The sequence below is a fragment of the Aptenodytes forsteri genome, unplaced genomic scaffold (assembly GCF_000699145.1).
Source record: "Aptenodytes forsteri isolate BGI_AS27 unplaced genomic scaffold, ASM69914v1 Scaffold224, whole genome shotgun sequence".
NCBI classification, from domain to species: domain Eukaryota; kingdom Metazoa; phylum Chordata; class Aves; order Sphenisciformes; family Spheniscidae; genus Aptenodytes; species Aptenodytes forsteri.
The window spans coordinates 577,909-596,072 of record NW_008794879.1 but is presented as its reverse complement, the minus strand read 5'-3'; the positions used below and the strand labels follow the sequence as shown (position 1 = coordinate 596,072).

At 47.8% G+C, this 18,164-nt stretch overlaps 1 protein-coding gene across 1 annotated transcript; it reads right to left on the bottom strand.

The window, feature by feature from the left end:
- Positions 1-926: 926 nt before the first annotated feature.
- On the bottom strand, positions 927-17,955 carry MFSD7 (major facilitator superfamily domain containing 7). Its single transcript, XM_019470842.1, has 10 exons — positions 17,850-17,955; positions 14,510-14,733; positions 13,368-13,587; positions 8,414-8,490; positions 8,159-8,296; positions 7,476-7,592; positions 5,717-5,869; positions 3,718-3,875; positions 2,549-2,661; positions 927-1,081 (listed from the first exon to the last, which is right to left on the bottom strand). Exons 1-10 carry the CDS (start codon positions 17,953-17,955, stop codon positions 927-929), a joined length of 1,461 nt encoding a protein of 486 aa, XP_019326387.1.
- Positions 17,956-18,164: the final 209 nt, after the last annotated feature.

Below are 18,164 nucleotides of genomic sequence, written 5' to 3'. Positions count from 1 at the left end.
AGCTTCCACCACACCAGGCACTGCTGCATCATTCCCCAAAAAGTGAGCTGCCCTCTCAGTGTCCCCCTATGGGAGAGCATGACTTCGCCTGGGGAGGGTACACTACCCTAATCTTACACCAGCAAGTTTGTCTTCGTGTGGAAAACTTAAACCACTGGAATTGCAGGAGAGGTGGAGAAACAACAGAAGCCCAAGTAAAACAAGCTTATCCTGAACATCTCAGCATCTGGCAGCGGACCAGAAGGGTGAGGAATGCTGCTGTATTTAACTTCTGCTGCTTACTGATATTTTCTTTTACAGGTAGCACTGCAGGCAGGGCTTTTCTTTTCCTGTTTGTAGGAGAGGACAAAGTGGCTCATTGTAACAGACTTGTATTACAGATCACATACTTACACTTCCCTGCTGCAATGGAAGGATGCTCTAGCTTCCTACCGCCCTTTAGCTAAGAGGCACAATTGGCTCTAACCTTAGAGTGGAGGAGTTGTTATGTATACAAGAACCACAGTCCTTAAATAGAAGTTTTCCACTAGGTTTGTGATAGGCACAGCTTCCACCCCTCTGAAAGCTTCACCCTTGATCCAAGTACATGAAAATGAAAAAATGGCTGAAATATGATGCTCCTCTCCTCTGCAACTTTCTTTAGCTTGAATCAAGTCAGCTAAAAATCCCTGTTACCTGCATAGTTGTCCAGTCCCACTTTGACCTTTCTGGCAGCACAGCCTTTCTTACAGCCCGGACTCACAAATAAATACAAGATTGAGGGAAGCACAGCAAAGGTGCCCCAGTGACTCTGCTCTAGCCCTTGCTTGTTGTGCAACAGGACCCGGATATCCCAGTATGCCAGCTGAGCGTTTGCAGTCATGGTCCCTGCCCACAGGCCTGAGTCCTTCCCTTACTGGGCCCTTGGCATCCCCTTTTTGGCCTGGTTAGGCTTCAGGAACATCTGCTGTTGCTGTATCTTCTGCCTTGACCAAATCACCACTGTTTGTCTCAGCATGGAGCCGCTTGTAGTCAGTGTGGAAGAAGATGACATAGAAACAAGCCATAGCACTACAGAGGCCAGCCAGCACCAGTACTGGAGCTGTAAGGAAGATACACTTTTAGATGGCAAATTCACAACTCCCCACGGGTGCACAAGTCTAGAGGTCAGCCCCCCAGCAACTGCACAGCCTGGGTGATCTCCTCCCAAGGACTACCCCAGAGGACAGTGTGCAGCTCACAGTGGGGCAATGTCAGTTTGGTAACAGCCAAACCTTGTCTCACATAACACTGGCATGTGAAGAGGATTTGGGTGAAATGTGGAAGGTTTCCAGGACACTTGTCCTGCATGACCCCACAGGTTGGAGGTCTTACACTGGTGCACACAGTGTGTTTGTGGGAGTGTGTGTTTCTGTGTATGTGTACACATTTGTGTGTTGGGGGGTGGTGAAGAAAATTACAAGAAAGGATGAATCAAAACACTTGAGCTTCATAAGAGAACAGGTCCACACAGGTAGTGCTTCCTGTTATATCATCTGAGAGGGATGCATAGGAAAGGTTCATGAAGTATAAACTTTAATCAAAGAAAAATTTGTGTTGAAAGAACCTTTTCTGAAGAAAAAAAAAAGTAAATCTAAAAGGCTATGCAATGAGGCCTGGAAGTAGTTACATTCTCATTCCAGCAGTGTCTCAAATAAATACCTCCATGCCTTTCTCCACAGATGTCCCTGCATGTATCAGACCACAAAATGAGTAGGAATGAGTACCTAATCATGAGATCCAGCTCTGATCTGATGAGATGGAGAGTTCCAGGCTTTCAGACATGAAGCAGTCAAATTGCTTTTTGGGGGCAGTTATTGTGAAGCCTTGCTCCCTGCCAGCTAGTGGAGCTTGTTCTGGGGAGTTTCTGCTCAGCCAAGTAGGATATATTTAAAAGGTGTTTGCCAGCCTTTCTTTTACAGTGTGTCCCCAGGATTTGGTGTCAGTATTACATAAATATGAACCAGCTGAGAGATCAAGACCAGGGTTTAGCCTGCAGTGAAAACAAATTTGTGCTCCTGTTCATCTCAGTTGCTGTCTCTTCTCCTGACCAGCTAGGAAAGGAAGGGAAATGTGGAATAAGTCAGAACAAAGCTGTACTGGCATGTTACAAAACCAGGCAGCTGTGTGTGCAGAAGCAAGGGAAGTAGCTTTCAGTCAATGCATTTGTAGTCTTGGCCTCCCACACTGCAAAGCAGCACAGGCTGTGCTACATGGACAGTGCCTTCCCCCCAGAACAGGTGCTTTCTAGCTTGGTGAAGCTCAGGTCTCTGCAGGGTGGCCATAAGAGAAATTTTAACCCAGAGCCAGCAGCAGCATTCATGGCACCTTAGAGGTCTTCCCATTTCAATCCTGCAGGCCTGGTTTAGCAGGAGCAGCAAGGAGTGCACCATCAGGTTGGGAAAGGCTAAGAGATATGCTACAATAGGAATCAGTCTTGCAGGCTCCCTCACAGTGAGACCTGGAGGAGAGTGGGGGGTACGTGGGGTGCAACCAAGTGTTCAGCATCATTTCCCAAGGACATACTTACTTGTCCAGTCCAGGGCTCCATCCTGGTCAAGGGCGCAGGTGGAGGATGGATCCTCAGAAACACGCACGGTGAGGGCTTGTAGCAGAATCATTAAAATCACACCTTCAATCTGGCTGTGGGGAGAAGCCAACATGCAGTCATGGCGCCTGCCCAGTGCTGCAGACAAGCCCAGCTTCCCCAGTGGGAAGAAAGTGAGGCCCTTTTCTGGACCAGGGTCCTTCTAGCAGAGAAAGCTACTGCCAGCTTCCTCTGGCCCAGGCACTTGGTTAACTGGCCTTGGCTCACAGGGTGTCCAGGTCAGCCTTTCAGCACACCACCAGACATGGGGCCAGTGTGGCAGGACCACTATATACTCCCTCTGGAGGCAGGCAGGTGTTGAACTACAGCTGTCAAGGAGCTGAGGCTTAATCACTGGGCAGAGACTTGGAAATACCTCTCACTGCAGGGTTGAGGATGGGAAAAAGTCAGGCTATGACTTCAGCCTCCTCCTCATTCATAGCTGACTGGCAGCAGCAACAAAGTCCACAACCAATGGGAGACAACAGCTTTCAAAGGTGGTGTCTAATGCCCCTCTTTGATGTTTCTTGCTGCTGCAGCTCCACCTGACACACACACATGGCACAGGCCACGTATATCACTGCTTAGGGCTCCACCAAGTCATTCCTGCTGCAGTCCAGTGCCAGCCCTAGGCATGTAAATTGATCACGGGAAGGACTGTCACTGCCCCATTTGTTGTGACCAGCTGCCCTGTGAGTGATGAGCCCCATCTCCCTCAGCAGAGCACTGAGACCTGACAAGTCCCTGTACTGCCGTGGGAATGGGTGCCACTCTCAGACATACAGCCCCCATCTGCTTCAAAGGTAGGTGATGCTGGGCATGGTTAAATCCCGCTTTGTGCCAAGAAAGGGAGACCTTCATCTTCCTTCTTGCTTTTCTTGCACCAATTCCACATACTCCTTGCTTTAAAACCTTTAGCTCTTCAGCTCTATGGCTCAGCCAGCCAGCCAGCTCCCCCCTTGCCATGATCATGTACACAGACACCAGAGAGAAGTTCAGCAGGATGGCTAGCACTGGTGTCCATGCTCTTCTCTATCTGCACCCACACCCCCCTGTGTGTGTGTGTTTGAACCCAAGCTCAGCTGTCAATTGGATTTAACCTGCCTGCTTACCTTGCAACAAAAATCAGACCTGTAGATGTGCCCTCTCCCACGGGGTAGGAGCACTCCACAGCCAGCTCCATGGCAATGGGGTAGATGGCAAAACCAAAGAAACCAAAGAGCGAGCTGGTGATGGCCAGCATGACAGCCTGATGTCTGAACCGAGAAGTCTGCAGGCAGAAAAGCAACACCAAAGTTTCAGTGTCAGCACTGCTGCACAGAAAGTGTCTGAAACCATAACCTGCAGGAAGTCGCAAGGGCTCACTGTTCTCACCAGTACCTTCCCTACCTGTTCCTGAAATCTCTCTTTTACCTCCAACCATCTATAGTCAACAAAAGGCTACACGATGGAGTATAAATATAATCTGTTGAATTTAAGCAAGGGGAGAGAGGATCAGCAGAGTTAGCTAAAAGCATTGGTGTGGTCATACTACTGTGACTTGACTTCCTGGTCAGTAACTTACCAGGAGTGTGCTCAGCATATCTCCAGCACCAAGTAAAACACACCTTCCTCCCAATGCAAGCTAGCATTTCAGAAGTGGTGTTTGCATTGGGCTATGTATGAGAATTCACTGAGTTGCTGCAGCTCATTGATAAGGAAAACTATTCCTTACCATGTTAGACTCATGTTTGTAACATTGGGGTTTTACCACAAAACAAACAAAAAACCACCTGAAACATTCACAAATCCTGGAGATTAGTTTAGTGCCTAGAACAGCCTTGTCCCTAAGTCTGGAAGAAAGAACATGGCCTTGTCCAGCCAATGCTAGTAAAGTCAAGGGCATAAATCCTGCAGCCACAGTGCTGGTACCTCCTTCCTTAACCATGTAATAAATTCCCACAGAGGAACACAAGGTGTCTGTCGTGGCACGGCTGCAGCAGGCCTGGTCCAGCTAAACTGGTAAGGTCAAAGAAAATTCTGTGTGTCTGGTATTTGAGTTAAAAGCATCAAGACATCAAGCAGATTTGAACGGGTGGTTTTTGTTTTACTACTTTGAACTAGTAGTTCAGCTGTATGGGATGAAGGGGATGGAGGGAAGGGGAGGAGGGAAAGGTTTGCTTGTTGCTTCTGACACAGCCTCTTGCCTACTCTGTGCTTTACCTGAGCCCAGGCATGCTGACTTGTATTCAGATCATGCCCCCAACAAATGCCAGAGTACTAAAGGGGGAAATGCAAGGTTTGCTTTAGGCATCTTGTTCTACACTGAGAAAGGCATTGCATTTGTCTGTCTCTTCAAACTGGAGCTAACACCACTGGGATCTTGGCCCAGGGGTAGGTGTGATCACGCTGTATTGAAAGTCTGGATTTTTCAACACACAGGAGAAAGGCACAGCACAAGCCTGTTGGGAAAGCAGAGACCTGCACCTGTCTGGGTCCTCTGCAGTGCTAGGAGTCCTGTGCCTCATGCTCAGGTTCCTGCTGGGTGATCGCTCCCATTGGCAATAACTATGCTTGAGGACAGTACTTGCACTCCAGCCCCATGGGTGTAAAGTCTCCAGGTTCTGCATTCCTCTCCTGGCTGGATTCAAGTGTCCCCCTTTTCTGCATCTCCCTTGTCTTGTCTCCTCGAGGAACTACTGCAGAACTAGGCACATAATTAGGTCCTTTCTGCTAATCTTACACTCCTGGCAGCCACCACTGTTAAAGGCAGGTGTTGGGAAAACTATGACATTCTTGTTCATTTTTGTAAGATGGACATTTAGCAATTCCATTTCTTTTTGGAAAGAATGGTCTCAGGGCCAGTAAACAAACATGGTGATCCAATGTAACAAAGTAAAATTATGCCAATTTATTTATATCCTGAAGCAGTCTGTCTCAGGCTCCACAGTGACTGTGAAATCCTCAGTAAAGGATTTTTCTTTAAAACATTCCTAGCCCAGAGAGATAATCCCAAAGCATAACACGTGGCTTAATAAATACGATGACATCAAATGACATTTGAGTTGACGATTTATCGGATGGCAACAGAACTAAGCCTACAGGTATGGTGCAATGCAAGGGAGAACTCACCACTGCAAACACGATGCTGGCAAGTGCACTCAGACAGAAACAAATCTTGGTGGACTCTATGAACTTCCTTGTGCGGTCGACGTACAGGCCTAGCAGGAAAGCACCCAACAAACCACACACTGTGAACAGTGCACCATTCAGGCCAGCAAATTCCTGGATGGCAGAAGAACAAGTAAATGAGCAACTAGAGCAGTTAGGAAACAGGTTTTAATGTCACTGACCCATCTGCCTGCTGCTAGTGGGTCACTTACTGAGGTAGGAAAAGCTTCCCTGCCCGTTGCAATAGCTGAGGCCTCCACAGGGCTCTGAGGCAAATAACAGGGCCCAGGTGCTGCTACAAGTGTGTGGGGACAGCAGGGTCACAGTACTCCCATGGTCTCAATGGATGACAAGTCTCTGTACACCTGGCAAGGGAGACTGGGTGCAGAGCAGCAGCAGTTCCCTGGCATTAAATGCTCCAGCTCGGGCATGAGGCCATTCTTGGCTCCTCCAGGGGCAATCAGGTGCCTTGTCCACACTGGTGGTTACAGGTCCAACTGCCTTGGGATCTGCTACTGTTTATAATCATGCTCCTGGCCCTTTTCTTACAAGGGACCTGCACCAATGGAATGTCTTCCACAAGGCTGGCAGCCCCAAAGCATGTTAGACGAGACACAGCATTGCCTGGCTGTAGCAAGGAGGTCTAATTAGAGAGGCAGTGAGCAGTGGTTAGGTTAGGGTACATGCTCTGTAGCCTGCAGTGACTATCTTTGCTTGTCCCACTCCTTCAGCTCCATAAGAATTCAAATGTAGACACCAATCCTGAAAGCAGGGAAGCTTTAACAAATTTGGGTAAACATTTTTGGGAGCCTCAGGGGCAGGCTGGAAAGAAAGGGTATCTGGAATAGCTTCTATGGGCTAAAGGGCCAAGGCAAGCCAGTCACACACAGACAAAAGCATCATGATGCACAGAAAGCGAGGCTGCAAAGTTTAAAAGGTTTCCAGTTAAAAGCCAATGGAGTGTGCAAATATGACCGGGCTATGGAGCATTGAGCCAGGTATCAGATCTGGGAGTTGAGAGGGAGTGGACAGAGACCAGACATGTAGATGTGCATACGTAACAGCTGGAGAGGTGTTTTAAGAGGACCTCCATGGGGATACAAGCAGGAGAACTGAAGTGCTGCCTGCCTGAGGGGAAACACAGGAACCGGGGCAGCCCCTTGCTATTGCAGGGAGAGAGCATGAGAAACCAGCTGTGCACACACTGTGCTCAACTGTAAAAGCAGCACCTGGCCGATGTCATGGGAAGGATGGGGAAACAGCTGTCACAGTACCCATGACTTCCTCTGTTGCCCTGGCTTCATGTAAGACTGTGCAAAGAGGAAAAGGCACTTGCATCAGCCTGCCTTCAGCTTCACTCTAGGACCTACCTGGGCCCAATCCTACGCTGGGGAAGGTGTCAGAAGGCTGCATAGACATCAGTGCTCTGTAGTGGCTTAGAAAAAACACAATACTCTTTTTTCCTAAAAAGTGTCTGAGGAGTAAAGGTTTTTCATTTGCAAATGGGAGTCTGGCCATGGGCAGTAATGAAAATGCAGATCATCCTACTGAGAGACTGACTCTGCTCTGGATTAATGTACTGCTTTATCTATATTAGATAATGTAAGCACAGTGTAGCATATTCAACTGCCTTCATTTTGCTGAGTCCCTTATCAGGGAAAATCATTTTGATTGTATCATAGATGATGTGGACAATGGGGAGGAAAGGAGGAATACTCACATTTGAATACCCCTTTTCACAAAGGATCTGTTCTAGCAGAGCTGAAAAGCAGGTGAACATCCCAATTCCTCCTCCAAAGCACACTGCCAGGATGATGTACGGCTTGTTTCTCAGGAGCTAGAGAAAGAAGTTAATGTATCAATTAAACAAGTGGAGGGGGAAAAAAGGCCTGGCTGTGACAGTAGACTTGAGGGTCAGTGACTCTGACCCCTCAGTTGGAAATGTTGACAGGGCAACCCTGTGATCATTAGAGGAGTTTGGCTCTCTCCCATCAGTTCAGCCAGAGGACAAGTTAAAATGGGGACCATGTAGGGAGGAAGGATCCCTTCAGTGCCCAAATTCTTCCTTCACTTTGCCATGTGCTATCCTACCTGTTACCACATCTGCTCAGAAGGCTCAGGTTGTGTGGTCCTCTTGGATGAGCCCAGGGGTGCCTGTTTGAGCTAGCCGAATGGCAACCAGCCCACAGCTGAGCAGTCAGATAGCATCTCTTGCAGCTTTGCTGTGAGCAGCTTCCACTCCCTGAGGAAGGAAGGGATCCTGGTCTCCTTCAGGGGGCTTTCCATGGCAGGTTTGGTGGAGTTCAGAGTCCGCTTTGTCAGCAGATTCCCCAGCATAGCCCTGTCTGGCAGGGCTGCATCCCTCACTCCAGCACTGGTATCTCTCTGTGCTACAGCACTTACCATTTTGAGCCCTGTGAGGAATGGCTGGGAGGTGGAGTTAGTGGCACTGGCTGAAGGAGGTGTTGGAGGAACCTTCTCGTGAATCCCCACAGTTGCTAGAGCACAGGCTGTTACTGCTGGGATGGCATAAACACCCAGCTACACAACACAAAGTAAAGACATGTTACCAGTCTTTCCAGCTCCACTGCCTCCAAATAAATAAATTAGCTGGACCCCAATCAGCCCAGCTGGCTGATTAAAGCAGTTTTCATTTACCATCAATGGGATGTGCTTTCCTTCAGGAACTAGTGCAGGCGACAGCACGTTTGCTATAAGAATACCCAAGGGATTGGCTGGAAGGAAATAAAACAGAGAGAGACTTTCTTCATGCAAGCAGCCAGAATCATGTGTCCACCCCTACTGCCAGTCAGCACCAGAGCTGCAGTGTGCAGCAGAGCAATGAGTAAGGACAGAACAAGGCATATACAGGGAGAAACCAGGAGGGGAACATTTGGAGATGTTGACTGTATGGTCTTACTGTTGCCACATCTGTTCCTTCACCCCCATGAAGTCCATTCCATAAACCTGTTTTCCTACAACACCTAAATCCTGTAAACTCACTTTCATCTATAAATTACGGTGTCCTCACCTTCACAAGGCTGCCTCAGTAAATGCTACACTGAAGGGACAAAATGAAGATGGACGAATCCATGGCATCTGTCCTGATGCTATATAGCAGCAGTAACAAATAGAGGTGCTTTCCCTTCTTTACTCCCCCTTTGCCATTAGGCATGTATACATATGGACAAGATCCCCCTGAGCCTTCTCGAGTGGTGGCCTCAGCTCAGCTGGCATGACAGATGCCTTAATTGTCTTAGTGGCTCTTAACTGGACTTAAACTAATGTGTCTGTGTCCTTCTTGTACTGAGGAGCCTAGAACTGGACACAGCTCTTCAGATGTGGACAGGGGACCTCTCTTAAGCTGCTGGCAATGCTCTTCCCGATGGTCACCAGGATGCCATTGGTCTTCTCTGCCAAAAGGGCATGAAAAGCAGGAAAGCCCTATGACAGCTCTCTAAAGTGACCCTAGGTCATTCTTGACACCTTTCAAGCCAATACATTTTGTCAGTAAAGCCCAAGCTGACATATAAGTTGATCTCTGCTACCAACTACAAAAATCACATAGCAGAAGAGAATCTTGGACACTTTTCTGTACTGGAGTAGGGGGTTGCATTGTTATGGGGCTGGAGCTGAGCAGCATGTGAAGCAGCACTCCTGGGACGCAGCTTGGGAATGTCCAAAATTGCAGGAGATAATTTCTTAACTTTAAGGTGATGTTCTGCAAACAGTCAAACAAGTGAAGTTGATTTTCTACTAGTGTGCAGTGATAGGGTTAGAAAAGCCGAAGCAAACCTGGAATTGAGTCTGGTGAGAGATGTGAAGGGCAACAAGAATGGCTTCTACAAGTACATTAGCAGCAAAAGGAAGGTTAGGAAAAATGTGGGCCTGCTGCTGGATGGGGCAGGAGACTTGGTGACAAAGGACATGGAGAAGGCCAAGGTATTCAAATGCCTTCTTCACCTCAGTCTTTACGGGTAAGACTGGCCTTCAGCCCTGAGACCAGAGGTAAAGTCTGGAGCAAGGAAGATTTACCCTCAGTGGAGGAGAACTAGGTTAGTGAACGTTAAATAGACCAGACATACACAAGTCCGTGGGATTGATAGGATGCACCAACGAGTGCTGTGGGAGCAGGCTGTGCTAATTGCAAGGCCATTCTTGGTTATCTTTAAAAGGCCATGGCAATTCCAAGAGGCTCCTGAGGACTGGAAGAGAGCAAATGTCACTCCCATCTTCAAGAATGGCAAGAAGGAGAATGCAGGGAACTCCAGGCCTTTCAGTCTCACTTTGATCCCTGGGAAGGTCATGAAAAAACTAATCCTGGACATCATTTCCAGGCACATGAAGGACAACAGGAGTAGTCAGCGAAGGAGAAATGCTTAACCAACCTAATAGCTTTGTACAGTGAGATGACTGGCTGGGTGAATTAGGGGAGAGCAGTGGATTTTTTTAATCTCAGCTTTACTGAGGCTGTTGACACTGCCTCCCATAACATCCTCACAGACAAGCTGACAAAGTACTGACTAGATAAGTGGACAGTGAGATGAATTGAAAGTCAGCCGAACAGCTGGGCCAGCAGATTATCATCACTGGCATGAAGTCCAGCTGGAGGCCAGTCATTAGTGGTGTACCCCATGAGCCAATATAGTTTAACCTTAATGAAAAAACTGGATGATAGGGCAGAGTGCACCCACAGCCAGTTTGCAAATGATGTGACACTGTGAGGAGTGCCTGATAGAAGAGACAGCTACACTGCCATTCAGAGGAACCTCAACAGGCTGGATAAATGGGTAGAGGGGAACCTTGTGATGTTCAACAAGAGGAAATGTAAAGTCCTGCACCTGGGGAGGAATAACCCCATCCACCAGTACGCACTGGGGCTTACCACCTGGAAAGCAGCTCTGCAGAGAAGGACCTGGTGTGGGGGGTAGGGGTCCTGGTGGACACTAACTGGACCATGAGCCAGCAACACAACCTCATGATAAAGAAGGTCACCAGCATCCTGGGCTGCATTAGGCAGAGTGTTGTCAGCGGAAGGTGACCCTTCCCCTCTGCTTGGCACTAGTGAGGCCACATCTGGAGTATTGTGTCCAGTTCTGGGCTCCCCAGTATGAGGGAGACATGGACTTAATGGTCCAGCAAAGGGCCAGAAAGATGATTAAGGGATTGGAGCTTCTGTCATGTGAGGAGAGACTGAGAGAGCTGGGACTGATCAGCCTGAAGAAGTTGCTGGAAAGCAGTTTTGCAGAGAAGGACGTGCGGTTCTGGTGGACTGCAAGTTGACCATGAGCCTGCAATGCACCCTTGCAGAAAGGTGTCCAACAGCATCCTGGGCTGCATTAGGAAGAGCGTTGTCAGCAGGTGGAAAGTGGTGATCCTTCCCCTCTACTCAGCCCTGGTGAGAAACGTCTGGAGTACTGAGTCCAGTGCTGGGCTCCTCAATACAAGAAAGATACACAGGTAATGAAGCAAGTCCAGTCAAGGGCCAAAGACATGACTAAGGGACCAGAGCATCTCTCATACATAAAGAGGCTGGGAAAGCTGGGACTGTTCAGCCTGGAGAAGAGAACCTTGATCAGAGGTTGTAAAGAAGAGGGAACTAGACTTTTCTCAGTGGTGCCCAGTGGCAGGATAAGAGGGAATGGGCACAAACTGAAATACAGGAAACTCTGAATATAAACTTTTTTACTGTGACAGTGGTTGAACACTGAAACAAGTTGCTCAGTTAAGTTGCAACATCTCCATCCTTGGAGACAGTCAAAACCTGACTAGACACAACCCTGGGCAACTTGCTCTAGCCAGCCCTCCTTGAGCAGGGAGTTGGACAAGACAATCCCAAGAGATGCCTTCCAATGTCGTCTGTTCTACGATTCTGCTGAGGCATCATTAATAGTGCTATAGCACACAACAACCATAGCATTTCTGCTCTGTACTTGGGAAAGTACTAGCTTATGACCCTGGTGAAATGTTACCTGCTTCTAAGTACATGGACTCAATTAAATACCAGTTTCTGAGGAGAGTTACCTGCTTCTAAGTACATGGACTCAATGTACTGGATTAAAGCTTTTCTGCTGCGGTAAAATGCATCTGGTCATTGTAGGGGACTGCCTGAAAACTACTGTCAGGTGTTTCCATGAACTATCGGCATGCTGAAGCAGTTCCAGAAGGTATGGGTGGGGGGTGGAAATATGAGCATAAATTTGAAAAGACTAAGTGAGACTATCCAAGTAATTACAGGGCTTCAGCCGCCTTCTCTTCCTGGGAGGGGAAATTATATCAACCTAGACTAAGAATGGAAAGGAGATCAGGGTCGTGTCTAGTCAGGTTTTGACTATCTCCAAGGATCACTGGAGTTAATCAACTGTACATTATGGTCCAGGGGTCCTGGTGGATTAGCTTGCAGTACTCTGCAATGGGGCTGTGTGTTTGTGGACAGCGATGCTGATGCACTAAAACTGAAATGAAGGTCTATCTCAGCCCTGGGAAACAAGGTGAACCATCAGGTCCACCCTATTCTAGGGAGGGCAGTGCAAAAAGAATTTACTTGTTCTGACACCATAAATCCATTCTTGCTAAACAACAGTGCCCACGCTCTGGGTTTGCAGCAGCATTGGGAAAGCTGTATAGGGGTGCTCCCATACTGCCCTTTTCCCCGTGCCTACCCCTTCCCCACAACTCCAAGGCAGTGGGGAGGGAAGGCAGCTGTTGGCTGTTTTGAGGGAAGGGCAGGTGGGGCTCCCCCACACATGTAGGTACTGTGAGATTTCCCAGCTGGAGCCAGTGAGCCAGCCCAGTTTCTGGGGCACCTCTCAAGTCCTTGGAGAAAGGAGGAAGAGATTTCCGGCTGCTGGGGAAAATGTCACATGGAGGGAGGAAACAGGTCTCTCAAGTGCGGTATCCTGTCTCTAGCAGGGCCCAAAGGAGCCAAGAGAGGAATGAGATTAGAGCAAGTGTATCTGGTGCATCCCCTCCAGTTTCCCAGCTTTCAGGCACTTTGCAAGGCAGATGTGGTTTCTGTGTGGGTAGTCCTGCTGCATTCATCCCCAACATGTTTGTGTGGCCAGCTGGGTATATTTTATCTGTGTGTGCATACATACAAATTGGGAATACATGCTCAGCTTTGCTACTGGACGAACTGGCGGACAAAATTGCTGCAGCAGCCTCACCTCTATCCGGTTACAGAATTTGGCAACTGTGACCACTGGCATCACATGCAATTTGGACACCTTCCTAACAAGCTGCAGAATTAAGGCCACTACAGACTTTAGATTTAGTAACACTGAGGGCTGTCCCCAACCTCTACGATATTTAGGTAAAGATGATCACTTCGTCATGGCAGAGAGGAAGAAGGTTGGGAGCCTGGGTGGCTTCCTTTGCACTTTGCACCTGGATGTGGCTAAAGCCCACTTCTTGCTCTCCAGCATGGAAATGCCTGCCTGTCTTGCAGGGCCTTGAAGGCACTGGTTTATTGCACATGGCTCTGGGCGGAGCTGTATTTGCAGGGCCAAATGGCAGTAGTACAGAGGGTTTCCTCTGCCTGGTGCCTCTGAAAGGCAAACAAATGCTAGCAAGTTCTGGGAGGCAGCAATATTACTTTGCAGCTGTCACTTACACATTGATGCAATCATATTTGCTGTCGCTCTCTGGTGGTCTGGGAACCATAGTGCTGCCAGCTTTGTCGGTGAAAAGATGATAAGGGGCTGTGCCAGTGCACAGAGGCATTGCCCAATAAACAGGTACCAGTAACTCTGGGAACCCAAGCTCAGGAACTTCAGGACACTGAACATCCGGATGATGCTACCCGTCATGTTCAGCCATGCGCTCAGGATCACCTGCAGCAAGCAGAAACAGCCAGGGGTTGTGTGATGAATCCTGAAGGGCAGAACTTAATGCAACAAAGTAGCATGAGCAGGATCTCAGATGCACTACAGGAGATACTGGATGTTAGTAATCACTGCATGGAAAGTTGCCTGCAGACCACCCCTACCCCTTTGGACCACTGCAAGATGCTCCTTATCCAACAGTGAGTGAGTTACCTGTCTCCTTAGGGAGCAAGATGGCTGTCCTGGCCCCACATGAGAACTACACCACAATGCAGCTTATGCAAGACAGCAGACACTGTCATGGAATTCATGAGAAATCCAAAGTTCATTAATTACACTCTGTCTGCAAGTTTGCGCGATCAGCCATACTTTGCTGTGACAATCCAAGGATCATGGCAATGAGTCATCTAGCATATGGATACTGCAAATGCTCTTCTATACCACTAGCATGCTAGTGTTTCAGTGCCACACCCCACAACACTCTTGCTTCTAGGAAGACTGTGTAGAGATCCCAAGCTGGCTTAGCATAGGCCAAGCTCTGAGCTGACAGGGGTCCCTTGCTTGCACCCTGCCCTGCTGCTCCTTAAACTGGCCCTGCAAACAAAATAGCTGTGCTAACACTTTTCCACAGCAAACCCTCCCCAATTACAGCAAGCTCTTCACAGAGTCAGCTCTCAGCGTCTGTCCCTGTCAGTTGGCTAAGACAACAAAAACTGAAGCAGGAAAAGGCAAGTAGGGATGCAACATCATTCTGACTTTTCCCACTGCTCCCCACCTCACAGGTGATGTGACAGCTCTTACTGAACTAGGAGCTTGCAACACGCTCATCCTCTGCAGCATTTGGCAAGACTCCCATTCACATTAGTGCTTTGTGCAGCTACTGCTATCTCTAGGTGAAACGCCCTCAGGGAAACAGAACAGTTCAACTCACAGCACATCTGAGCCCCACGCTGTCGAGAACCCATGTTGCCACCAGACCAAATGGGATTGAAATGAGGAGGTACACTATTGAGAGCCAGTTGACCATCTCCAGGGAAACGTGGAAGTAGGCAGCTGTCTTATCAGCCACAGGAGCAAACGTCAGCCACAGCTGCAGAGTAGAGAGCAAAGATGGGTAACCATGAACACCTCCACCAGAACAGAATTCAGCATCCCCTCAAACTGTCTAAGTAAGTTGTGAAGGGGCTTGCTATCTTAGTCTCTCCTTGAAATTAGGATGTTAAGGCTGGTAATAAAAACTCAAACCTCCAGTGTCTGCAGTTACTCATGCTAGGACTATTTTATAACTGATACCGTCACTATCTTGGCCCAGAGCCTCCCATCTGTTTCACTACCTCATCCCCAATCCCCTAGTCCTGCTGCTGGGAGCTGGTAGAAGCAGAGGTCAGTACCTTTTTCTGTCCCCAGGCTGAACATGTTGGCCCCTGATGCACTTACTTACCTGACATAAACCACAAGCAATCCTTCTATGTTAGCATAAACAAAACAGAGGCTGCCACCTCCTCTCTGCAACTAAGAGCCTCTTAAACTCAGCCTGGTATTATGGTTGCATTGGTAACCCCTGGATGTGGCCTTGTAAGAACAAATTTGCTATGTGTCAGCCAAGAGAGACATTATTCCACGCTGTCCTACACACACCTAGGAATTTGCATTATTCAATATATCAGAACACATAACAAGGAAACACAATAGGTATTTTAATAAGTATCCATCTTTTCCTTCCAGTGCCATATCTGAAAATATTTCCCTAAACCTTATTTTAGGCACTGGTTTCCTAAGGTTGCTGTCTGCTTCTGGTTTCTTCTGGGAATGACAAGGCCTGCTTTGATCCTCAAATCAGGTCCTGAGATCATGTCCACAAGAAAAAAATGAGGATACTACCCCAAATTTAAGGATGTTTCTGTGGATTCTTTGTGAAGATGCCCTCTCTGGTGCTTTTCGAAAAGATTGGCCTAACCTGCGAACAGGTTTCAATAATGTGGATGTAAGCTACTCCGCTGTTAGAAGATGATCTTGCAGCTGCTGAATACTCAAGGTGATAAAGTTTGCAGAAACGTGAACAAAAACTTCAGCTATAGCTTTCGTACGAAAGAAGTCCAGCCACTGCCTCTTTCCAGGTACTCCCCTCTGCCATCACAAGCTTCCTCTTCACAGCCTGCATCCTGCAGACAGCATCAGCTGTGGAGTTAACGTGTAACTGAAAAAGGGCTTGGGTAACCTCAGAGGAAGGCATGTACCTACACTCTGCTACTTGTTATTTCCAGTGTTCTTATTTACTTCTCACATGCTAGAGACCATAAAAACTACCACATTAAATGGAAGTAGAAGGGGAGATGGGCTTTTCTTCTTTCTTAGTGTCACTGTGTGAGAATAGCCACATGCAAATCATTGTTTAGCTAACCTTTTCTCTTAGCAGGGATGCAATGAGTAAATGGCAGTAACAGAGAAGTTTTGAATGTATTATCAGTGTTCTAGCAAGGACTTCTAGCATCAGCCCTTTCCTATTCTCTGAAAGGAGCTGACATGCCAAATCCCCTGCATCCAACATGAAGCTCACATCACCACGCTGGGCTCAGACACACCCATGTGGGTTCAGTTAAAGGTCTGACAGGGAGTGGATTTGGTGTTTACTCAGCTTCTACAACAAGGTGGATGAAGATGCTGGGTGCTGAAGGAAATTGTACTCTTGTTAGACAAGGTCACTGGGAGACTTGCAGCAGACTTCTAATAAGATGAGCTTTTTAAAAATTCCTTGAAATAAAATATTATAGTGGAATGATGTTACCGTCTTGTCTCAGGAAGAAATTTCACCCACCTTTGTTTTTCCAGAGCTGATCTCCATCAGATTGGGATGGGAATTTAAATGTTTAATGCTAATGTAACCATTTAAATGTTACAAGCATCACTAAGGCATGAGCATTAGTTTGATTATGGGATGCTAAACTGCTGCTAAACAAAACCCAGCTGTGTATTTTTAGCAACAGCAATTCTCAGTTCCTCACTGTCTTCCAGATGAGGGTGGTGGTGATGAAACACTGTACCAGGAAATAGTGTAATCAAAGAGATGGTACATTTTGCAAGCCAGCTTCAGGTACATTTTCACCCCTCCTGTTCCTCCACACAAGACGCTCACGCATGCATGACATCATTAGGAGAATGATACCACAAGCCAGAGCACAGCATTTTGTGTTCAGTGGCTGTATACACCTAGGTAAGCTGGGATCAAGCACTCTGACATGTTTCCATTAGACCTACTAAAACCATTCCTTGCTGAAAACCAAGCATTTGGGCTACCCTGTATTTCTATCCTGAGCAAGAGCTCCAGTTCTAGCATATGTGTGTGAGAGCACAGAAGGTGGGAAGTTGCAGCCTGTCCAAGCCTGAGTTTGTTCTTCAAAATAGGAAGTGGGTTTCTTTATGGGTCTGGAGAGATGAAGTATGTTTCTGTCTCCATTCAGACAGTGGTTGTTTACCCTGTGTTGCTCTAACAGAGAAATTAAGAACTGGGCAATGGAGCTCGAGGTGTAGCTGTGGTCAATGTGGCCACCAAATGCCCCTGCAACAAAGAGATGGCACTGTGGGGTTTTGCCAACATAGGGAGATTGCCAGGCTAAGCAAGTGAGCATGCCACGTTCTGCTTTTGGTTTTCCCAGCTATGATGACTTCATCCGCAGCAGTTAGCAAGCTCTTCTGCTGGGCCCTTATCCTACATGTTGTTTCTGAAACTCTCCACTGCCAAGGCTGGTACTTACGCAGGGACTGCTGGGATACACGTCCCCTCAAGCAGAACAGGGTGAGGATGATGGCGGTTCTTTCCTGGTGAGGTCCAAGCCCTGTAACCTCTAAGGACGCAGAATAGAGACTGAGAGAGGTTTCTCTCTCCTACACTCCCCAAGGGCCATTGTCTTAACTCAGCTTTGGCACACCAAAAACAATATCAAAGCTCTCCAGTGTAGATCACGGTGACAGACGCAGGAGGAGAGATCATGTGTGGGGTTATAGGATGCCAGCCCCCAAAAGCTGGTTGCTCCTGGGACAGATAAAGGAAGGAGAAACAGGCAGACACCTCTGTCCTTGCAGGGTTGTCTACACACTTGTTCAGTCCCTGCACAAGCCTCACTTTGTGGAAATATGCCCTTGTAGTCTGGTCAAGCTGCACTCAGCTCCATTGCTTATGTAGCCACACAGGCCTAGAGCCTCAGTATGAGGCGCAGAAGGCATCAAGGGGAGTCTGTGTTATGCACTGCACTGCTACGTCCATGTCCACATACTCTCCTCTGAAGGCAGCTCAATGGATGTTGCAACAGCAGCACTGAGAAAGTCCAGCCGCTTGTCAATGTCTTTTCCTGACTTGCAGTGGTGACAAGCAATTGCCATGCACCCACTATGGCTTATGTCACTTTTAAGCCCTATCAGGGCTACAATTAACCAAAACCTTTTAGCAAACTTTGACAAAATTCCCAGCTTGGCACCCTACAGATCAGGAATGCCTTGTCTCTGAGGCTTCAAATGCACCCAGCTCAGAGTCCCACACCCTGACTGCTCAACAGCTACCTTGTGTAGTCACCACAGCAGAACACAGCTGG